We start from the raw sequence: 24,986 nt of genomic DNA on the forward strand, positions 1-24,986 counted from the left end.
GCAGTGCAGCAGCCAGCACCAACTAGAGGATAGGTGGACAGCTGCTTAGAGTCATGGCTTGCTTGTTGCAATCTCTCTTTCTCGTTGACCTGAATCTTTGGTGTTAGATTTGTGCAGCTAGGTTACTTATTTGGACTATGATCATTATTTTAAGGCTATATACAAAACCACTTTGACACATACCACTCTAGGTTGTTTTAAATAATCGACAGGAGCTGAGTTTCTTCACTGCAATGACTGATAACTCTTTCTAGCTTTCTTGTTAAATGGACATCATCCCTCATTTTATGATAGGCAATATTCTCTAAACAGTAACACGACCAAATCTGTGGCTGTATCAGATACCCATGGGATTTGCCATATGGGAGCTGACCATTTTGTCCATAGAATCATAGAATCTCAGGGTTGGAAGGGACCTCAGGAGGTCATCTAGTCCAACCCCCTGCTCAAAGCAGGACCAATTCCCAACTAAATCATCCCAGCCAGGGCTTTGTCAAGCCGGGCCTTAAAAACCTCCAAGGAAGGAGATTCCACCACCTCCCTAGGTAACGCATTCCAGTGCTTCACCACCCTCCTAGTGAAATAGTTCTTCCTAATATCCAACCTTGACCTCCCCCACTGCAACTTGAGACCATTGCTCCTTGTTCTGTCATCTGCCCCCACTGAGAACAGCCGAGCTCCATCCTCTTTGGAACCCCCACTTAGGTAGTTGAAAGCAGCTATCAAATCCCCCCTCATTCTTCTCTTCTGGAGACTAAACAATCCCAGTTCCCTCAGCCTCTCCTCAAATGTCATGTGCTCCAGACCCCTAATCATTTTTATTGCCCTCCTCTGGACTCTTTCCAATTTTTCCACATCCTTCTTGTAGTGTGGGGCCCAAAACTGGACACAGTACTCCAGATGAGGCCTCACCAATGTCGAATAAAGGGGAACGATCACGTTCCTCTATCTGCTGTCCATCTAGTCTCAGAACTTGCTCCAGAGAACAGTGAAAACATGACCACAGTGAACCCAATTGTCTGTGCAGTGTTGTATATGCTGACCCCTGCAGGTAATTGTTTTGTGCTCTGAAGCAAGAGTTTATTACTCTTATTGTCTTAACTGGCATAGCTGCTAATGGTGGTGGTGGTCATAATAGTCTCCATCCTTTTTTTTGTTTTTGTTTCTTTTAAATCCACCCACATTATTTGACCTCTCGTGTGCATATTCATAAATGATCTGGAAAAAGGGGTGGCAAAATTTGCAGATGATACAAAACTACTCAAAATAGATAAGTCCCAAGCAGACTGCGAAGAATTACAAACGGATCTCACTAAACTGGGTGACTGGGCAACAAAATGGCAGATGAAATTCAGTGTTGATAAATGCAAAGTAAAGCACATTGGAAAACATAAATACATATAAAATGATGGGATCTAAATTAGCTGTTACCACTCAAGAAAGAGATCTTGGAGTCCTTGTGGATAATTCTCTGAAAACATCCACTCAGTGTGCAGCGGCAGTCAAAAAAGCAAACAGAATGTTAGGAACCATTAGGAAAGGGATAGATAAGACGACAGAAAATATCATACTGCCTCTATATAAATCCATGGTACGCCCACACCTTGAATACTGCGTGCATATGTGGTCGCCCCATCTCAAAAAAGATATATTGGAATTGGAAAAGGTACAGAAAATGGCAAAAAAAAAATGATTAGAGGTATAGAACAGTTTCCATGTGAGGAGAGACTAATAAAACTGAGACTTTTCAGCTTGGAAAAGAGACGACTAAGGAGGAATATGATAGAGGTCTATAAAATCGTGACTGTTGCAGAGAAAGTACATTAAGGAAGTGTTATTTACCCCTTCTCATAACACCAGAACTAGGGGTCACCCGATAAAATTAATAGGCAGCAGGTTTAAAACAAGCAAATGGAAGTATTTCTCAATTAAAAAAAGAACTAGATAAGTTCCTGGAGGATAGGTCCATCAATGGCTATTAGCCAGGATGTGCAGGGATACAAATCCATGCTCTAAAGTGTCCCTAGCCTCTGTTTGCCAGAAGCTGGGAATGGGTAACAGGATGTATCACTTGATGATTACCTGTTCTGTTCATTCCCTCTGGGGCACTTGGCATTGGCCACTGTCCAAAGACAAGATACTGGGCTAGGTGGACCATTAGTCTGACCCAGTGTGGCCTTGTTATGTTCTTATGTGAACGATAAAGACCAAGAACGATAAAGACCTAGTACATTCAGCCACCTGGGAAGTGTGAGTTTTTCATAACACTCCCAAAAGAGCCTGTTGTAGTTGTGGAGTGTACAGCTGCCGTTATGAAAGGGTCCTCAGCACAAGTGTCTCTTTTTCAGTCTGCAAAGCCCAGCATAGTTAGAACAAGCCTGTTTCCACCATATTCCTCCCTTTATGATGGCAGTTTTACTTAGATCATTCTAGCTTGTGAGGAGCTGGAGAGCAGTTTTATGCATGTGCCGAGTTTTGCTGTTGGCATTGATATTTCCGAGAGTTTGGAAACATCTGCTTCAGACATGTTCTCAGTGTTGCAACAGTATAAGTTTTAAAAGTCTTTGTATTTATAGTTTCTTTCCCTAAAGCATTCACCTTATTCTTCAGCTTCTTGCTGCAATGTTTTGCCTCTTGGAGGCTCAGCACAGACCAAATTCTGCTCTCTCCTATGCGCACTTGTGGTTCCCGTTAAAGTCTACAGCAGTCAGTGCACATACTTCCTACAATGACATTTACCCCCTCCACTTTGGCTCAGTTCTTCTCTGCTTGTGCACCAGTGTGCAGAGGCCAGGCACAGTGGCAGTCATAGAGTTCAAGGTCAGAAGGGACCATTATGATTAGCGACCTCCTGCATAGCACGGGCCAGAGAATTTCACCCTGTCATCCTGCATTGAGCCCATCGCTTTTGCTTAAGCTAAAATATCTGTTAGAAAGATGTCCAGTCTTGAGTTAAAGACTCCCAGTGAGTAGAGAGTCCACCACATCCCCAACTGTTTGTTCCGATGATTGGTTACCCTCCCTGTTAAGAACTGTGTATCTTATTTCTAGTCTGAATTTGTCTAGCTTCAGCCATTGGCTCCCATTAAGCCTTTGCCTGGTAGAGTAACGTACATTTCCTCATGTAGGCACTTATAGGCTGATTAAGTCACCTCTGAACTTTCTCTTTGTTAAGCTAAACAGATTTAGCTTCTTAAGTCTCTCACTGTAAGGCAAGTTTTCCAGACCTCGAATCATTCTTGTAGCTTTTTTCTAAACCCTTATTTGTCAGCATCCATTCTGAAGCCTGGACACCAACACTAAACACAGTGTCCAGTAATAGTCTGACTCATGCCCAGGACCAATCCCAGGAGGGCCATTTGGCCTGGGCTTCAAGCCCAAAGAGGGCCTCAAATTTAGACACTCGTTAATTTTTGAGCATTTGATAAGTTTCTCAACTTGTTTTTATGCGCCTCTCTATCGGACCAAAATGTGACACACACTCCCATCTTAGAGCTGCAAATATAAGCAAATAGGAGATGTGATTTGGTAAAAGACATAATTTTTTTGTTAACTGACATAGATTTTGTCAGATTAAAGAGTTTAAAACGTTCATAAATATTAATAAAAATATATCGCTTCTGATGGCACAAGATTAGACCATGTGTCGTCATTTTTTATTTGTATTCTGGCTAGGGGCTTCAAAAGCTGGAAGTGGCCTGGCCTCTCTGGACCTCTGAGAGAGCCTGCTCATGCCATATGCAGAAGTAAACCCGCTTTCCTAGGCCTACTTCATATACACCCAAGAATAGCATTTGCTCTTAGCGACTGCTTTTGTTCAGTTGGTTATCCGCCATGCCCACAAGTCTTTTTCAAGTCATTGCTTTCCAAAATAGACCCGATCCTGTAAGTGTGATCTGCGTTCTTGGTTCTTAGGTGTATGACCTTGTATTAAAAGGCATGTTGTACCATGAGCCCATTTTACCATGTGATCCCAATCACGCTATAAATCTGACCTCTCCTTATCATTATTTTACCACTACACCAATTTTTGTGTCACCTATAAACTTCACTAGTGATTATTTTGTTTTCTTTCAGATAATTGATAAAGATACTAAATAGCATTATGCCAAGAACAGAGCCCTGAAGGACCCCACTAGAAACACCCCTTATTGGATGATAATTCCCCATTTACAATTACTTCTTTAAATCGATCAGTTAGATAGTTAACTGATTTCATATGTGCTGTCTTGATTTTGTATAGCGGTAATATTGTAAATCAGAATGTCATGTGGTACTAAGTTAAATGCCTTACAGAAGTCTCTCTCTCATGTCAACAGTTACCTTTATCAACCAATCTTGTAATCTCATAAAAAAAAACAATCCAATTTGTTTGATAAGACCTATTTTCCATAAATCCATGTTTGTTGGCATTCATTATGCGGCCATCTTTTAAGGCTTTACTGGTTGCATCCCACATTGGCATGTCCATGATTTTGCCCAGGATCAGTGTCAGGCAAACCAGCCAGTAGTGATTTGGGTTGTCCCATCTTTAAATATTGGCACAACATTAGTTTTTTTCCCATCCTCTAGGAGTTTCCCCAGTGTGCAGAGATTTGTTAAATATCAACATCAATGGCTCAGAATGCTCCTCAGCCAAACCTTTTAAAGATCTTTGGTGCAAATGATCCACTCCTGCAGATTTAAAATGTTTAACTTTATCAGCTGCTTTTTACACTCTTCCTAGTTACTGTTGGAATAGAAATGCTTTCATTGGTGCTATAAGCTATAAATAAATCATCCAACTTCTTTTCAAATATAGAATAGAAATATGTATTGAACATTCTGCCTTTTCTGTATCAAGATTAACAATTTTCTACCCCTATCCTCTAGAAAGTCATCCTTATCTGTACTACTGCTAGGATGGCGTTTTTTCCTGATATATTTTAAAAATTCCTTCTTATTGTCCTTAACTATACTGGCCATAGATTTTTCACTGATACCTTTAGCTTCCTTTATCAGTTATCTGTATTTCATAACTGCTTATTTATAGTGATTGCTATCCACTTCCTCCTGCTAGCAGTGTGGAGAGAATCAAGTTCTAGGAGTGGGAGCTGGAGTCACTTCTTTCTTGTGCATCAGCAATAGCATTGTTTACTGAGTTCCTGTCAGTTATACCTGGAGGCAAAGGTGCTGCATTGGAATTGCTGGGAGCAGAATTTGACCTGCAAAACTTTTATTAAGACCCTAAGAGAGATGGGCAGATGAGGAGGAAAGAGCCCAGCTTGACTCTCAGATCCCAGATTGTATTTGCAGGGGTGACAGTCAGAAATAATAAAACGGAGTGTATTTGGTATGGAAATCATTGAAGGACAATAAACATGGAGCCTCACAGTGCCACTTGTACAGTGAAATTCTACTCTGAAAGCAAGAATTTCACTTTAAAAACCCAGTAGAGCTCCAAATCTCTAGATCATTCATTTTCTCTCCATTTTTCATCCTGCCTTTACCTCTGCTACCGTTATTCTCCCCTGCGATCTTAAAAGTATTTTAGGCTGTAAATCCTGAAAGCTTGGCGTTTAGCCTGTTTATGCAGTACTTATATCAAACATGATATGCTGCATCTTTGGTCTCATTGACCTCTGGCAACTGCTGAGACACAGGTCTGTGTAGAATTTTAAAAAGCACACTACAGGTAAGTTCTTAGGAGCACAATTTACAACACAATACCGTTTATTTTTATGTCGCTTCCTTCTTACAAAATGTCACAAAACGTTTTCGAGCCCCCGCCGATCAATACGGCAAGAATAACTCCTTATAAGAGCTGTAATAGAGGAGGCTTTGTTTTAAATAATGCAAATAACTCAGGAAGACCTCAGTGGTCTGAGACATGATTCTGTCTCTTTTCTTCTGAACTACTAGACCCCCCACCAATAAGCTGAATATTCAATATCCTTTCACTACCTTTATGCTTCAACTATGATTATGAGAACCCTCAGAGCTGATAAGATTTGCTTTTTGCTGTTGAGTGTTGTATGCTTTGTCTCTATAGAGCAGGGTGCCCATGTTTTTCCCAACCAGGGCCCCATCCTAGATCATTAGCCGGTCATATTTAATGCAGAAGGGTGGTCTGCTGAGACCTCGGGTCCCAGCTGCAGTGCCTCATCTTGGTTTGAGGGACCTTCCGATTGGACCAAGTTGTCTGTGGCCTGCTGGGAAATGTACTTTCTATGGGATGCGCCTACATATACAATAATGCTTGTTTTTCGCTCAGAGAACTCAAAGCAGTTTACGAAGTTGGGTAAACATTACTCTCCTCATTCAGAGATTCCAGATCTGAGCTGGCGGTTGGGTTTGATTGGCACCCATTTCTAGTTAACACCAATTCTATACTTAAACTAGAGCTGGAAGACATCCCTTGGTTCAGGCTTTGTGCGTACTCCGCAGACACTCAGCCAGGCGCATTGCAAACCAGTCAGGGGATCCAGGCCAAGTTAGGATTCCAATGCAAAATCTGGACAGATTTGACTGAGCTTTGCTTTGAATTTTTGGAGTGGTTAGAATCGGCAACGTTGTGAAACTCAGGGGGTTCAACGCTCATGCAGAGCACAACCCAGAAATGACTGTGTGAGGCCCCCAAACTCCCACAGGAACTAAAGCAGCTTTATGGCCATAGGAAGGGCCATGTTGGAACAGTCCAGTATCACAACTAGTCCTGTATTTTGCATCTAGCAGTGGCTGCCGCCAGGTGCTTCAAAGGCCAAAACTGCTCGGGTCCCAGTGTACCACCCTAGCTCACATAGTGTCATGCTTCACTTTCCCTCCCCCCACGTAGTTCCAATGATTTCATTGTTTCAGGGAGGCTGCTGGAGGAGGCAGGGACTCCTCAGTTTGACTGAGGGTGGCAGAATCGAGCCCTTAGCAATTGCACAAGCCCACTTTGGGTGAGAGGACTCAATCCCGACCCCTGCAGGCAAATGAGTCAATGCCCTGAAGCAGGAGGGTGGTTTGACCTTCAGTATTTTGTAAATGAACATTGGACTTTACTTTCTAACCCACCCCTGCCTTTGGGGTAGAGGTTTCCGTTTATATCACTGATCCATAACGCACATCCATATTCCTTTGCAGACATTCATTAATATCTCCAGACCATCCCCTTTTCCAGTGTTTTTAAACAAAACTTACAGCGGTATGTACATCAGTTCAAGGCTGCCATGACCTTGAATCCAAACATTCCCCCCCTTTCAATTTGCATAAGGGAAAGAAGTGACAAACTTCTCCAAACCAGCCCTTTACATAAAGGTTGCACTTACAAGCTGGAAGGCTAACACGCCTCTTGAATTCTCTCTCTACCACCCTTTCTTCGTTCATTCAATGTCCACCCTCCTTTCTGTTTCCCTGGCAACGTTGAGTGCACATCCTGGAAAACTTTATCCGAAATCTGCTCTGGGCAGCTTTCCAAATCCATGCTAACCTGATTAGGTGTCTCTGGGGGCCTTGCTGGCTAATCAAATTAGGTAGCACTAATGGTAGTGAAGACTTTGAGTGGGCAGAGAGCAGTAAAACATAGTGTATACTTAGTGATAATTATACTTGCTTTTGTGTCATTGATTTATATGCCTCTTTTTTTTCCTCTCTTCCTCCTTTTGTTTTCGTTGTGTTTAAACTCAGCAATTCGGAGAAAGGAAAATGGCTGGTACGACGAAGAACATCCCCTGGTTTTTCTGTTCTTGGGATCATCAGGAATAGGTAACATATGGGTTGTCATTTGTCACGGGGGAGAGCACAGCTGATGAGGCCTGATGTAGGCATCATCTCATGGCATGTTCTGGACATACATGTGTGTGGAGAAGGGGGAAAGAGGAGGAGGTTACAGTAACTTGCCCTGTTACCCAGTTGTATTCCAGAGTGTGTCACCACACACACTAAACTCTGTTTTCAGGGACTTATCACTCACTTGTCAAACACGTCATCAACTCCTGTGGCTGGGAAGGGACCTCCAGCGGGTCCTCTAGCCCATCCTCCTGTGTTTTGTCCAGGTAAATGAAATAGCTTCAGTCTTAAATTCATATATTATGATCCCCAGCTCGTGCAAGGGGAGCTAAACTGATTTAGAGCAGCTGAGAATCTGGGCTTTCAAGTCTCAACCGAAGAAGGACACTTTTAATAATAAAAATGTTGTTTTTAACAGATTAGACCTTTAAAAAAAATCAAACCTGTGCACAGGTGTGCAAAATAACCAGTTCGGAGGCGGCTTTTACATCATCAGCACTCCAGGGCAAGGACCGTATTTGTCTGCAAAGCACCTAGCACACACTATTGGCACTAATATTTTTCCTGACCACTTAAAAAGGTTAAAGCCATCAAAATGTGGCCTTTGAAAGACAACGGACATTGTACTTTACATGGCCTCCCCTGCATTGACTTGGCTGGCTGGAAGATGCTCTAGTTGTATAGGTTAAGGCTATGCAACCATTATTGTCTGTCCAGAGTCCTGCCTCAGGGCCGTACTAGGCAAAGCTCTCAATGAGTTGCTGTGTAACTATATGAAAGCAATAAGCAATGTTAACTCTGAATGTCCTTGCTTTTAAATGTTTCTGTTGGACATTTAGAGCTAAATTCTTCCTTGATTGACACCTCCATTGACTTCTGTGGGATTAGACCTGCTGTAAATCAGGGCAGAACTTGGCCTTTAAAATAATTACTTTTTTGTGGGGAGAGGGTGAATTATGACGTATTTTTGTGTGTATGCCATATGTATTAATGCCTATATATGAGTGTAGGTAGGTGTATAATATATAATGGATATAAATAGAGTATTGGAGACGTAAGTACAGATGCCATACCTGGCTTCGGATTTATTTCCAGGCATGATATAAGCTATTAGTTTTAACCCATAAAGCCTCTTCTGGTTTGGGTCCCACGGATCTCAAAGACTGCCTGTCTCCTTTTGTGGTACTCAGGCAGTTGAGGTGAGCTGGGGTGCTCAGAGTGAAAGCCCCTGGGGTTGGCAGCGGAGCATTCTTCCTGAGGGCCTTTGATCCTGGCCCAGTCTGGAGTATTCTGACACCCAGGGCACTTTGCAAAGCCTGTCTGTTTACCCCAGCTCTTTCCGAATAGATAGAGTGAGAGGACGGGGTCTCCGTTTTCTTGAGCCAGTGTGTTTGTTGATACAATGTCAACATAGATTTATCCTGTAATATATGTTTTGAATTATTGATTGTTCATGTGCCTAGAGTTTTATGATAGACTCCTTGGATAAATCAAACAAATAAAGAATATCACATTTCCCGGCAAATTCACTTCTCATCTGGAAAGTAAAGACATTGCACATGAAACCTGGGATGTCTGGCACAAATGTAGCAAAAATCTGATCCAACTGTGCAGCTTTTGGGCAAAAGAATTCGAACCGCTCTGTATCTCCATTCCGGAATAAACCTACTAAAGGTCAAGCACAAGATCCTCGGCTCAGCCCCTGATGCAGCCTTCATTGCCCACTGGTTACATTTTCAACATGCACCTTTGTGTTTTCTCCCCGTTGCTCCTCATGCTTGGGAGGAGCTCCCTGTAAACATCAGCAAAGCTACCTCATTGTCCTCCTTAAAACTCTCCAAAAACTTTTGACAACTGTCAGGCTGCTGGTGTGCTGAGACCAGTGCCGACCATGCTGACCAATATTGTCTCAATGTTTCCTTGTGCTCCCTGCCCCCCCCCCCCGCCCTTTCTTTATGTAGGCACCTGTTGTATCTGGTCTTATATTTAGATTGTCAGCTTTTTAGGGCAGGGACTGTCTTTTTGTTCTGTACAGCACTGAGCATAGTGGGAGTCTGGTCCATGACTGAGCTCCTAGGTGCTGCTGCAATACAAATAATAAATAATAGTTGCTATTAATAGGTGCATTCAAATTAGTTGTACTAAATGGAGACCAAGATTTTAAAAACTAACTGTTCATTTTGGGTGTCTCAATTTTGGCATTTCTGCCTTGGTATTAATACACCTGCTTAACATGAAATACTGTTGCAGAGAAAATCTCCATACATGGATTGCTCCTAATGTCTGAACTGGGCTCAAGTCCTGTATTGAGCACATGGGTTGTAGAGAGTTAGACACGTGACTCTTGCAATCATTCATGGTAAATGGAACGTGCATTCTGATTGTTTTAACTCAAATCTTTTCTTACTGTTTTCTGAATAGGTAAAACAGAGTTGGCCAAACAGACAGCCAAGTACATGCACAAAGATGCCAAGAAGGTAATTCCTGTTATATTAGTATTTTATCAATCAGCTGGGCTTTAGATAGCAGCATGGTTTTGTCCATCACTGATATACTACCGCATGCATCACTGCATGGTCCTTCTATGCGGGGGAGCCAAACTCACATTGTTGTCCATTTTGGATCACAGCGGCACTTTACTCAACAGCTGAAAGGAAGCATCGGATTTGTCTTTGTGCATCAGTGAGGGATGCTATTGCTTTAAAACAAACTTTTTTAAAAAAAACTGTGTGACTGCCTTTGTTTTTCATAACACTTTAGTATAATTCAAAGAATTTAGCAAAAGCTTGTTTAGCTTGTTTACCTTGTTTATGAGGATAGTTGAATCTATCTCCCCTTGTAAGTATTCTCACACTTCTTAACTGTCTGTACTGGGCTAGCTTGATTATCACTTCAAAAGTTTTTTTTCTCTTAATTAATTGGCCTCTCAGAGTTGGTAAGACAACTCCCACCTGTTTATGCTCTCTGTATGTGTGTATATATATCTCCTCAATATATGTTCCATTCTATATGCATCCGAAGAAGTGGGCTGTAGTCCACGAAAGCTTATGCTCTAATAAATTTGTTAGTCTCTAAGGTGCCACCAGTACTCCTGTTCGTCTTTTTGCGGATACAGACTAACACGGCTGCTACTCTGAAAAGTGTTAATTTGAACATCCTTTGTTGTGGACAAATACATTTCTTTGCTTATGTCACTAATAAAACCTTAGATAATTAGAAGTGAAGGAATTCTAAAAGTCAAATTTACTTGTCACTATGTGTGCTATTGGTTTGTTTTTTGCATTTCATTCAGCTTGGACAATGAACATAAGTGACATCACATTTGGGTTCTTAGTGCCGGAGTGTTTGGGTTTCAAGCACTGTTACAGATTGTTTATCTGTTTAAAAACAGCTATTTTCATTGGATTTTTTAAAAAAGCCATATTATAGAAACATTTTTAAGTAGTATTAGGTTTTAAAACATCTTTGTTTTTTCTTTAACAAAATTGGGCCAAGATTTTAAAAATTAGGAGCCTAAAGTTAGGCTCCTAAATCCATGTTTAAGCATCTATTAAATTTCAGCATTCCCAGCTGCTCCCATTGAGGTCAATGGAGATACACTAGTATAAAACTGGTGTGAGAGTCAGAAACAGGCCCTTTTCACGTCACAGAGGAAAATGCAGAGATGCAGCACCAAGGTGTCCTGCAAACTGGTGTTAGATCAATCCTGCCTCGCCTAGAAGTTCTCCAGTGTAGAAAAAACAAGATGAAATGACACACATTGAAAGCAGATCAAAAGTAAAACAAGGCCGTAAAACAGCCTGTTCTGGTTTCTTTTCCTCATCCATCTATAATTGCCTTTTAAATGTAATAAATTCCACTTCCTGGAACTCAGGCACCTTAATTCAGAGCTGCTGCACCTGGAATTGGTCAGTGCTTCAGCTAAACATCAAATGGAAAAATCAGCCAAACATTGAATGTTGTGTTAATTCAATAGCATGCACAAATCAGAGTTTTACTGTTTGGTAGTCAGTGCAGTAATTAGCCCTCTGAAGAGGGGTCATAAACTATATGGCTAGTTATAGGGGATGCAGCTATTAGCAGGAACGGACTGATTAAGAAAGAAGAATTCATAATGGTCTCATTTTCATACTGACAGAAAGGTTAATATTTAATTACAAATGCTAATATCTTTATATGGCCTGCCTTTGTCTGTGCTGTACGTACAATGAGCTCTCTGATGATTTGCTGACACGAGGGGTTAGATCACAAATGGGTTGATTCAGAAAAGAGCGTTTAGAAATGTCTTAGGGCCTGGTGTGGATCTTGCTCTCACCAGGGTAATTCCCTGGACTCTGGAGGGGACCCTCCTGATTTATACCATTGTAAATGAGATCAGGATCAGGCCCGGAAAGCTACCTTTGCTACACTGGCACTGATTTGGCTTGTCTCTGCTTTTGATGCCCAGTCTGAGGCCACAGCTCCCATTGACCGTCCGTAGAGTTGTGGGTACTCAGGCCTTGTGAAGATCAGGTCCGTGTGTCTCAAGTTGGGCACTCCAAAGTCAGTGGCTGTTGGCAGTAAGAGCGTTGGTTTGGGTAGCAGTGACGCAGTCTGACTGGCCTGGCAATGTTAATTTAGAGCTGGTTGGAAAAAAAAATTTCGAGAACAGTTTTCCATCAAAAATTGCAATTTTATTGAAATAATATATATATATATATATTTTGGTGGAACTGTGTCAGTTTTGACAATTTTTTTCAAAAAGAAGAAGTCTAAACATTATGTTTCAATAGTGTCAAAATGTTTGGGTCTGACACAGCTTCAACACTGCATACTTGTTTTGATAGTGTCGTTTTGATTCATTTTGTTTTGACTTTATAGTATAATTGAAACAAAATGAATTAAGATGACACTATTGACAGAAAATGTTTTGATGGTCCCAAATCAAAAATTTGTAGATCCCTCCCCCCCCCCCCCCCGTGGGAAATTTTGAAATTTCAGCTTTTTGTTTCAAATTGGAACAAGTTATTCTTTGACGTGTCAGCATTTTCCACAGAATTGAAATTCCGGTTCTTAACCATCTGTAACACTAGCATCTTTGTTCATATACAACTCCAATTGTGTTCTAGACTTCCATTAAAAGCAGATCCTCTGGGGAGATGCTGAACCACCTCCGCTCTCCATACCTTGGGAACTAAATCTAGCATCTTTTAGTTAGTGTTAGGCCCCTGGAGAGGGCAAACTACTGCTGGGATTCGAAAGCCAATGGGAATTCCCATTGACAACCAGCATTCAGTAGCTATGTTTTTATACTTTTACCCTCTGCCAGCTACTAGAGAACTATTTACCGTTCCAGTCTGTTTCTTCCCTACTCTTCTGTGTTTCTATATACATGATTGTGTCTCAGTGAATAGGGGATGTTTAGAAGCGTGTAGGGAGAGGTCCTCCTACTTCATTTGATTTATTTATTTTTGTTACCATATCACTATTCTGAGGTGGATTTTCGTACATACTGTCTTTCCACAAAACAACACTCAACTTCACATCCATCTCTATCCACTCTTCTGTTCCACCTTCAGCTGTTGTTCCTGCACACAAACGAGTGTGTCACTAATAAGATGGCTGATATAGATGAGTAGAAGATATAGTCAGCTAGCTTCTTATAGGCCTGGTGAAACAAGTTTCAGGAGGGGGAGTAAATGCTACTGAATTGCCAGCTGGTAACATTTGCTGTGCATTAAGCACAAAGCCTTGGTCTAAGCTAGCATCCAAGGGTCTCTAGCACCCACAGAACACTCGCCGTGGTTCTCCAGCTGATACAGTTATAAGATGAGTCATGTATGTCACACAGCATGTGAGTCACAGAGGCACCAGCTGTGACTAGAAGAAATGCCTTTGGAGACCTGGCTGGTTGTCAGGTACTCCCATCCCTGCTATCACTGCTAGGAAAGTTCAAGCTTGCCTTTTCATAGCAATATGAGCTAAGTTATAGCTGCGAGCATGGGAAATTCATTTTCTGCAATGAACCACCAGCCCTTTCAGACATAAAAGGAGCTTTGTGTATCAACCTATAAATTCTGTGACAATATTATCTCAATGCTGTGATCATCCAAGTACTTAACTGACCTTGACTTTATGATTTTATTTTTTTGTACAGGGTAGGCATTATGTTCTCCTGTTGATTTATTTGTAAACAGTTGAACAGTAATAATGGCCATTTTATGTAGCAAATTGCAAGTCCCATTTTCATCCCCACCACTGCAGTGATGAGAGCAGGTCATCTTAATTGAACTCATTCAGAACAAAGATAGCCAGGTTTGGGACCATTCTTACATACCCTTGAGAAACCTTGGATTTATTTCCACCCTTTTCTTTCAGAATCAATCTCAGCCTTTTGCAATAGATTTATCTAAGCATTTCATTGACAGGCATCCTTGGGAACAAACAAACAAACACTTCGGCATGTCAGTCCCCCTCAGCAGCTGCGCTGGATCCAAAGATGCTATTTAAATGTAATAAAATTTGTAGAGCATTAATCAAAAATAATGTTGCTTACTTATTTCTGTTGCAGGGTTTCATTAGGCTGGACATGTCAGAGTTCCAGGAAAGGCATGAGGTTAGTAAATGGCCTGTCTGTATTCCCAGGGATTGAAATTCTAGTTTAATCAGTAATTTAAACAAATCATGTCAATTGCTTCTCTCTCTCTCCCCTCCACCTGCCATCACTGCTCTCTGAGGTGCTGAGCACCTCCTCAGCTCCCATTGAAAGCAACAAGCACCTAACAGGTCTTGTGCCTTAGCATGGGATCTAATCCTGAGAGCAAAATCAGTGGGAGCTGTGAGTGCTCAGCGTCTCCAGGAACTGAGAAGTGAAATGTTGCAAACAGGGATGCAGGGAGAATAGCAAAGGCTGCAATCCCAGCCGCGGCTCCGCTCCCAGCTGTGGCTCTGGCCACCTGCCATGGCTCAGCCTGCAGCCCCGGCCCCAAGCTACAACTCCGCTCCTGGCAGGGGGCCCACGGCTCAGCCTGCGGCCCCAGCCCCCAGCCACAACTCCGCGCCTGGCAGCAGACAGGGGTCTGTGGACACATTCCATTACAAGTAAGCGGGGGAACCGAGAGAGGAAAAGTTTGGGCACCTCTGCACTAGAGTGTAAAGTGCCAAGGCAGACTAGGAGCAGAGGCCAAGTCAAAGGAAATGCTTGATAACAATATATATCCTATATGGTGGCCTCTGCACATGGTGCCAGTGGTTTCAACAGCAAGAGTATCAGAAGGGAACAGTTGTGTTCAGGAATGAATGCTGTCCAAATGTACATGATCAGCCATATTGTAATAACCCCCCACTAAAGCCATGTAAAGTCATGTAAATGGGGACTACAGGGACAGAAATCAAAACTGAAGAAGAGAAACTAGAGAAGGTCGACAATTTTACGTCTCTTGGAAGTACCATCAGTCAAGATGGTACCAGTTCTGAGGAAATAAGAAGAAGAATCGGGAAGGCAAGCGCTGCATCTGGAAGACTCAAAAACATCTGGCAACTCAAAAACATCTCCCTCGAGACAAAACTGTGAACGTGTACAAAGCAATTGTTATCGCCATCACAACATATAGCAGTGAGACATGGCAACTTACCAAGAAAGATACGCAAAAGCTGGATGCATTTAATCACAAGTGGCTGAGAAGAATATTGGGAATAACAGAAAGATTGGAAGACGAATGAAGAAGTCAGAAAAATGACTGTACAAGGCACCCTCTCACAAATAATCTACAAAAGAAGACATCAGTGGCAGGGACATATGCTGAGAATGGAGAATGACTGCTTACCAAATACTGCCCTTCAATGGAAGGCAGAAAATGCAAGAAGAAAGAGAGAAAGACCTCAAATAACATGGAAATGAACAGTTCTGAATGACATCAAGCACCTCAATATGAAATGGGAAGATTTGGAGAGAAGGGCAATTGACAGGCAAGGATGGCAGATGTGGGTAGCCCAATTTGCAACATATGTGGGTAGGCCAATGTGCAGCAAAGCATGGGATGGTCTAAGGTAAGGTACTTTGGAAGAGCTGTTGGTGATATTGTGCGTCCTCTGAAAGGTTCATGCATCCATAGGAAAGAAGGAATTGAGTGAAAGGATGAAGAGGCATTAATAGACTTTACAGATGATGCAGTATTCCTAGCAAACCTGTGTAGCATCCTGGACGAATACTACCTCCACCATTGGAAGAGAAGCAGAACAGCTGGACTAGTGACAGAAGCGGGGAACACCAGAGACTCAGGATATGTCTACACTGCAAAATCTGTGCACAGGCTAGTTTGAACCCAGTTAGTGTGGAGAACAATAACAGTGAAAACAGCATCGTGAGCTTCAGAGCAGACTTGCGAGCCAAGTTAAATACTCAAGGCACGTCTTCACTACCCGCTGGATCGGCGGGTAGCAATCGATCTATTGGGGATCGACTTATCGCGTCTAGTGAAGACGTGATAAAATCGATCCCCGATGGCTCTGCCGTCGACTCCGGAAATCCACCGCGGCAAGAGGCGGAAGCGGAGTCGACGGCGGCGCGGCAGCGATCGACTCGCCGCCGTCCTCAGAGCCAGGTAAGTCGACCTAAAATACACAACTTCAGCTACACTATTCACGTAGTTGAAGTTGCGTATCTTAGGTCGACCCCCGCCTATAGTGTAGACCTAGCCTTAGGGTCCATGCTGAGCTTGTACTATCCTCACTGAAGCCAGAGCTGTCTTCGCTGCTGTTTGTTACCCCTGCTAGCTGGATTCAAGCTAGCTTGGGCAGCCTCCGTGCACAGCTGTTGCTGTGTAGACATACTCTGTCCGTCCCACTGCAGGATTTTAGGAATGAAAGTCTTTAAAATGCATGGAGTTGAATGTGTAGGATGTATCTCTCTGTCAGAAGCTGTGCTACAAAGGTATTTAAAAGCTGTAGCAAATAGAACAGGAAAATCTGATGGCACTAAAGATTTCAGACTGGAAAGAGATAGTCTATAAAGAGTGTACAGAGTTTTACACCAGGTCCCTTTCTTCTTCTTGACAGCTGTAGATGGCTTGCAGATCTTTATAGACAGTAAATAGAACGAGGTACGTGGAGATCCTGAAGAGTGCGAGTTAGGAAGTAAGTTAAAGAAGAGTCCCATAACAGAAGCAGCTATTTCCTTAAACAGTATGCAAGAAGGAAGGAAAATGAGGCGTGTCTCCTTAGCTCAAACTTCAGAGGACAGTCTGTGAGTCAAGAGAGGGACTAGGGTCTTTGAGAGATGACCTTTCAGGGGAAAACCCGAGAAACAGCCCGTTAAAGCTAAGATCTCTGTTGATTGTTCCAAAATATAAAGGAAAAGCTCCAGGTTGGGAGTGTCAATTTTGGACACTAACAGGATGTGTCTGCATGTGCATGCACTCACATGTTATGCTCTAGAGTAGAGAAAGGACTCCGCTGGTTCAGCGACCTTGGTCAAATCACTTAAATCCTTCTGTGCCTCTGTTGACTAGACTGTGACAAGGGATAATAATTAACAACAACGCTGACGTATCATAGAGGGCAATTGTGAATCTCCGTGTGCTTGCCCAGCACATTGAGATTCTTAGAAGGAAGGGGCTAAAAAAAAGCCAGGATACTATTATTTACCACAAGGCATTGGAGAGAAAGGGATACAGAGAGGGAAAATAGAAGAATGCTCAGAGAGCGATTGATAGATGATTGCCAAAGGGTCGTATGATAGGTGTGCTCTATACAGTAGCAGTAAATACATCAGTGACAGTGTTGATGATAGAGACAGTAGAAAAAGGACTCCAGAGTCAGAAACAGCAATATGCAAAGTATAAAATACCATACACTGGCGAGGGTGACAGAGATGACAGCATGTAGGGAAGAGAATGGAAGAAATAAGGAAAGCAAAGGCAGAGAATTGCAAAGGAAGATAGAATACGTTTTTCATGCAAACAAGGATCAAGAAGTCAGTGCTGGAGACAACCGTACTAAAGAACGGCATGAGGAATCTGACACTGCTGAGGGCATTGCTAAAACAGTTGGAATGAGTGAGCTTCAGCCAAATTTTGTCCAATCAGTGGGAGCTTCTTGCCTATGCAGTAGAATGTAGCACTCTCAAAAGAGGATGGGGGCCAAATGCCAGAAGCAGATGTGCATTTCTCAGGAAGAGGAGAAGGAAGTAAAGATCCCAGTTCTCCCGAGGCAGACGGATCTGTGCAAAATACTCTACAAGTGGCAAAAAGCAGGCACCAGCCTTTGTACGAGGAAGTACTGTGGTTCATTCAAAGGATGGACCTAGGTTGGCTTTTTTCCTCCCTCAAGTTTCCTGTATTGCGCTGGAGAGGTAGGAATACTGAAAGGGAACTGCAACTGGGAAATGCAGTTGTGTCAGGTGGCAACATGGGCAAATGGCCGTAAAGACACAACTGTTATTCTCCAGCACAAAGTTAGTTTGCAACAGATTTATCATAATGCTGGGCCATTTCATTGTTCCAGAACAAGAAGTTGTGAATTCTCTCTTTCCCAAGCTAAATATTTGAAGGATTTGTTTTTCTGTCCCAAATATTCCATCTTGGCCCCTATTAACTGACTGCAACCAGCCTTATTAGGACATCACATGTTATAAAGCCAGGATTTCCAGAAGTGACTGGTGATTTGGAGGGCCCAGTTTCAGACACCTTAAAGGATCCTTATTTTCAGGAAATGCTGAGCATCCGCCGTCTGAAAATCAGGCTCCTTTAATGTGTCTTAAGTTGCGCACCCAAAATCACTAGGTGCTTTTAAAAATCTTGTCCGAGATAGCTGTATTGTGGTGTGTAGCCACCACTTTTGGTTGCTCACCACAATACAGCTATCTTGGCCAAGCTTTAAGTAGAAAGGGCAAATATTTTTGTTATGATTTTTTTACAGTTTATTTTATTCACAGAATTCCTTTGTGTTTTTCCTGGGCTCTGACTTCCAGTTGGTTCCCCCAACTGGGAGAGAGCAGAGGCTCCATCTTTCACCATCTCCCTGAGACCTCTTCACATTCTTAGCCAATCTGAAGTCCCTGCTTCCTCTCCACACTTTAGCTCTTTCACTGAAGCAGCTAGCTGTCCACATTTCTCAACTGTCCTGCTCTTGAAGTGTTTTGGAGACCAGGAAGATGGCCATTAAAGATCCCCTGGTGCTTTTCGAGAAGAGTAGGAATTAACTGGTGTCATCTGGCCACAATCTCTCTGTTTGACTTTAAGGCCATTTAGTTCTCAGAAAGCTGAGGTATAAATCTACAACACATCAGCATTAACTAGCCATGTAAACTCTGCTATTGCACATTAAAAGTTCTGTAGTGCACTTTGCTCTACTGTGGTTTCAAAGAGAAGTAGGTCAAAGTGCACTATTGAACTTTTTCATGTGCACACGGCCAGGGATTGCACGGCAAGCTAGAGCACTCTAGAGTTACATCCCAGCTTGCTGCGCGCTGACTGACACATGCAGACGTTTCTTCAGGTTTGCATGTCCAAGGCTGTGAGTGAGCTATTACTGAGTGTTTACTGCTCAGCAGTCACTGTGTTACGTGTATCTAACTCATTGCTTGTCCAGGTGCTTTTGAGGTACTTGGTGAATAAAAGATGTCACAGTGTGTATATATAACTTAATTCTTATGTAAAAAAAAAATTATTGGTCATTAGCGCCTATATAATGAGAGGAGCGTCTTCCATCGTCTCTTACGTGTCTTGTTTTCAATCACTTCCTCTTAGGTTGCCAAATTTATTGGCTCTCCGCCAGGCTACGTTGGCCATGAAGAAGGTGGGCAGCTAACCAAGAAGCTAAAACAGTGCCCAAATGCTGTGGTCCTCTTTGACGAGGTGGACAAAGCCCATCCAGATGTTCTCACCATTATGCTGCAGCTCTTTGATGAAGTAAGTCTGTCTTTCATGTCAGAGTGTGAGCATATGCAATACGACAGTGATTGATACAAGGGGCTGACTGGTACAGCTGGCATCTGGGTGTCTCAATCTAGGCACCCCAAATCACTAGTCAATTCTGAAAATTTGGGCTAGCAAATAACCCCCATCTTCCTATTCGAAGAACATAAGAACAGCCATACGGGTTCAGACCAGTGGCCCATCTAGTCCAGAATCCTGTCTTCTGACAATGGCCAGCACCAGGTTCTTCAAAGTGAATGAACGGAACAGGTAATCATCAAGTGATCCATCCCTTGTCGTCCAGTCCCAGCACCTAGCAGTCAGAGGCCTAGGCCTTAGGGACACCTAGAGCAGTGGTTCTCAACCAGGGTCCGGGACCCCCTTGGGGGCCGCGAGCGGATTTCAGGGGGGCCGCCAAACAGGACCAGCGTTAGACTCGCTGGGGCCCAGGGCAGAAAACCGAAGCCCCACAGCCTGGGGCTGAAGCCCGGATCCCTGAGCCCTGCCACCTGGGGCTGAGGCAGAAGCCTGAGAAACTTAGCTTCACAGTGCCCCCTGTGGTTTGGGGCCCCAGTCAATCACCCTGCTTGCTATCCCTTAACGCCGGCCCTGGCTTTGATATGCAGAAAACTAGACGTTGTGGCACGGGGGGCCATGGAGTTTTTACAGCATGTCGGGGAGCCTCAGAAAGAAAAAGGTTGAGAACCCCTGACCCAGAGCATGGGGTTGCATTCCTGACCATTTTGGCTAATAGCCGCTGATGACCTATCCTTTGAGGACTTATCTTGTTCTTTTTTGAATCCCGATATACTTTTGGCTTTCACAACATCCCCTGGCAACAAGTTCAACACGTTGACTGTAGGTTGTGTGACAAAGTATTTCCTTATGATTCTTTTAAACCTGCTGCCTATTAATTTCATTGGGTGATCCCTGGTCCATGTGTTATGTGACATGGTAAATAACACTTCCTTATTCGCTTTATCCGCACCACTCATGATTTTATAGACCTCTAGCATATCCCCCCTTTCTTGTGTCTTCTTTTCCAAGCTGAAAAGTCCTAGTCTTTTTAATCTCTCCTCAGATGGCAGCTGTTCCATACTCCTCATCATTTTGTTGCACTTCTCTGCACCTTTCCAAATTCTAATGTATCTTTTTTGAGATGAGGCAACCAGAAGTCCACTCAATATTAGAGGTGTGGGTGTACCATAGATTTATATAGTGGCATTATGATATGTACTATCTTATTACTGTCCCCTTCCTAATGAGTCCCAACATTCTGTTCGCTTTCTTGACTATCACTGAACATGGAGTGGATGTTTTCAGAGAACTATCCACAATGACTCCAAGATCTCTTTCTGGAGTGGTAACAGCTCATTTAGACCCCATCATTATGTATGTATAGTTGGGATTATGTTTTCCAATGTGCATTACTTTGTATTTATCAACATTGAAATTCATCTGCCATTTTGTTGCCCAGTCACCCAATATACTGAGATCCCTTTGTAACTCTCCTCAGTCTGCTTTGGATTTACCTGTCTGGAGTAATTTTGTATCTCTGCAAACTGCTTACCTCACTGTCTACCCCTTTTCCCAGATCATTTATGAGACAAATTAGGAAAGAGCTTGTTACAAGATCACTGTAGGCCCAGAACTCAGCTGTCTAGTACAGCTAACCCCTGTCTTATCCACCGTACCAAACTGCCTTTCCTGTACCACACTGCCTTTCCAAGGACTTAACCCTGGGAAACAGCATAGTGCAGAGGTCTAGTGATCTAGATTAGTGGCTCTCAACCTTTCCAGACGACTGTACCCCTTTCAGGAGGCTGCTTCATCTTGCGTACCCTAAGTTTCACCTCACTTAAAAACTACTTGCTTACAAAATCAGTCATAAAAACACAAAAGTGTCACAATACACTAGTACTGAAAAATTGCTTATTTTCTCATTTTTACCATATAATTATAAAATAAATCAATTGGAATATAAATATTGCATTTACATTTCAGTGTATAGTCCATAGAGCAGTATCAACAAGTCATTGTCTGTATGAAATTTTAGTTTGTACTGACTTCGCTAGTGCTTTTTATGTAGCCTGATGCAAAACTAGGTAAATATCTAAATGAGTTGATGTAACCCCTGGAAGACCTCTGATTACTAGATTATTTTGATGGATAATCAGAAATGAAGGGGAGTGGGACTGCACAGATGATACTGAGCAGTTGAGAAGGATAATGAATAATAATAATATCTGGGTAGATCACACAGTCTCCTGTCCATTGCAGAAAACACAAGGAGTGAAATAGCAGCATTCTTCCTGTTTCACCGTGCAGCCTCTGAGCGGTTCGGCTGTACCCCTTTAACATAAATAACGCTCTCTTTAGCAGGCACATATTGATATATCACTGCACCATACAGAGAAACACTGTGGACCGAAAGGAGACCCAGGAGCCTGTTGCATCGGACCTAGCTACTCATCTAGTAGAAAACTCCATCAATATCTTATTAATGTTATTTCTTATTAAGTACTTGTCTACTTTCTAAGTCAGCCTGATTGTGGTTATGATTTCTCTGGCAGGCTGTGATAGCATGTCTTACGGCTTTACTCCCCTACCCATGCACACTAATCTGGCCCTAGCAATAATGTTAGAGAGGGTATTGGCAGGAATGACAGACTCAGGAATCCCTGGTTGCCTGGCATGTATACTGTTTGCTCTTCAAGGGAAATCTCTCCTCATTGTCTGGTTTTGGAAGTTATGGCTGCACCTGTACAAGCTGATGGGAGGACAGAGATAAAAGCCCCGTGTCTCAGTGAGTCAGCTTAGTGCCTAGAAATGGAGCTGGACAAACGTTATAGGTACTCCCGCATGGTAGATTGAGTGTACAAGCTATTATGGGAGGGTTTTGAAGCCTCAATCTGTCCTCAGAGACAAACAAACTCCAAACCTCCTTTTTTTTCTTTGAAGGATTAATAACACAATTTTTTCTTGCATAGATCATCACAGCAGCAGCTAAATGTGAAATCAATTCCTGCACCACATGCTTGACAGGGCAATAACCTAAATGTTAATATCAAGCACCCAACATGGATTTGTGTCATTGTGCTGGGTATCTGCTGTTGTGTACATAGCAGGGGGGGGACGGGGGCGGAGGGACTGCCTTGGGACCTTGTTCTTTTTTGTTATTACTAAAGAAAATTAGTGTTTTTGAAAGGTTCCTATTTTAGTATTATAGGAGGAACAATGATAGAGAGGAGATCGGTGTTCACAACAGAGACAATCACCCCCCTGTGCAGGACACAAGCACCTGCTGCTATCCCCTCCAGTTAATACACTGCAGGTGATATTGGACAGTAGTTGCAGTTATGAGCCCTGGTTTGATCTGTCTGCGTGATCCCGCTGTACCATAGATTGCTCCGTATTGCTCAGTGCAGCTGCACTGTCAGGCTAACAGCTCGTCCCCTTAGTGTCCTTAGACAGCCCAGAGTCACTTAGAGGAGCCTAGCTCCCCTCTCAAGCCCATTTACTCTCCTCCCCTTCCCCACACACATACACACACACCCTTCGTCTAGAATGATGATGTCCCCATTATCAGTTTTCTGTTGACGATTTCCTAACCCTCTGTGGCTCGTCCCCCCCCCTACAAGGGTAATTGTGCCTCCCCAATGATCTGAAAGCACTTTGCAAACACCGGTTCCACTAACACTCCCTCCCTGCCCCCCGTGACGGGTGCAAGGGTACCTATGTTACCACCATAGCGCAGAGAGTTATCTAAGTGACACGCCCACAGTCACTAGCCCAGGCTTCCTTTAGGCACTTTTAGAAATATCTCCCTCTTGGGAGGAAGGGTTTGGCACTCACATATTTGAAATCTTCCCCCGTGCTTTTTGGCTCTCTCATTCAGTGTCACACCACAACAGCCCTGTTAATGCAGATTTTGTGGTTTGTTCTTGTTGAAGGGCAGGCTGACGGATGGGAAGGGAAAGACCATTGACTGCAAGGATGCCATCTTCATCATGACCTCCAACGTGGCAAGTGATGAGATAGCCCAGCATGCCCTGCAGCTCAGACAGGAGGCCTTGGAAATGAGCAGGAACAGGATTGCCGAAAACCTAGGTAACAACCTCTACTATATACTCTATGTCCTCAAGGGAACCTTCTTCATAAAATTACCTCTGCACATCCCCACGATGTGGAGTCACATGCTTCACCTCATAAGCCACAGAGCCTTTATTGGCAGGAACCTTCCAATGCTGGTCCGTCGTGCATCACCAGCTTCTTCTACCTTAGCCACTTGGACCTTCCAGCCAGTTCCTTCTTCCTCTAAGCCAGCCAAAGAATTCCCAGCAGGATCTGCAGTTGGATCCTGGTGAATGTTGTGACGTCATCTCTACTTTAGCCACATGGCAGGCACCATATCCAGAGCCTCCACTAGGCTTTTGATCAAATATCTGCTACGGTTTCTGCATCCTGTCCTCCATCAGGTTCTTGCTGGGGTTGACACAATTCCAAAGCCCCCTGTGCCGTGGGATGGTTTGTCATATGGACAAAGCCTTTGAGCTACTTGGTACCCATGAGATCAAGTTGTTAAGGGGAAAGTAATTTTCCTGGTGCAGCAACTTCAGCTCATTGAGTGAATGTGCTTCAAACTGATCCCCCTTACACCAGATTCTGCAAAGGTTAAGGTGGGGTTCTGGTGGACTCTTCCCACCTTCCTTCCTAAGATGGCGATGGAATTCTACCTTCATGAGCCGATCTTCCTGCCAGTATCTGTTCCACAGCCACATGCTCATCCCATTGAGGTCCTTCTGCCCGAGCTCAGTGTTAAAAACTCCTGGAGCTTCTGCCTGGAGCAGACTAAAGGTCTTAGAAAGTCCATCCAGTTGTTTGTTTCCTTTGACACCAGTAGGCACTTCTAAACCAGTGCCTAGTTCTTCCTGAGGTGAGCTGCTGGACCTGCAGCGGGCACATGCTGTTGATCATGTGATCTGAGACAGAGCAGCTTTGGTTGCAGGCTTCAGGCAGTACAGGACATGCAAGGCATCACATGATCTTCCCTATGTACATTTGTGAAGTTAGGAACATAGGACTGGAAGGAACCTCTGAGGTCACTGAGTCCAGGATCCTGTTCGGTTGCTTAGATTTGGCTTCTGGAGAAGCGTCCTGGTTCATGGTCTGAATGAGCCTGTTATTGAAGTAGAGTTGGCTACACACGCTCACCAACTTGACTCTTTTTCTCTTATTGCGTCTGTTATTTGAATTGGCTAGTTTTGTAAAGTCGTCTTAGTGACGGTCAGATCCTTGAGGCTCTGACCATCTATGCCTCTTAGTGACCTTTAGGGGGAG

General features: G+C 43.2%; 1 protein-coding gene across 2 annotated transcripts in view; it reads left to right on the top strand.

Moving 5' to 3' along the window:
* The window catches only part of CLPB (ClpB family mitochondrial disaggregase), a 145,737-nt gene that overhangs the window by 110,418 nt on the left and 10,333 nt on the right, over positions 1 to 24,986 (top strand). For both annotated transcript variants that reach the window (XM_005292193.5, XM_065581841.1), the window contains 5 exons: positions 7,651 to 7,728; positions 10,174 to 10,229; positions 14,303 to 14,347; positions 19,479 to 19,640; positions 23,600 to 23,756. In XM_005292193.5, coding sequence (XP_005292250.3) covers positions 7,651 to 7,728; positions 10,174 to 10,229; positions 14,303 to 14,347; positions 19,479 to 19,640; positions 23,600 to 23,756 — 498 coding nt within the window. The remainder of the gene's footprint in view (positions 1 to 7,650; positions 7,729 to 10,173; positions 10,230 to 14,302; positions 14,348 to 19,478; positions 19,641 to 23,599; positions 23,757 to 24,986) is intronic.

This window comes from Chrysemys picta, chromosome 1 (genome assembly GCF_011386835.1).
Source record: "Chrysemys picta bellii isolate R12L10 chromosome 1, ASM1138683v2, whole genome shotgun sequence".
Classification (NCBI taxonomy): domain Eukaryota; kingdom Metazoa; phylum Chordata; order Testudines; family Emydidae; genus Chrysemys; species Chrysemys picta.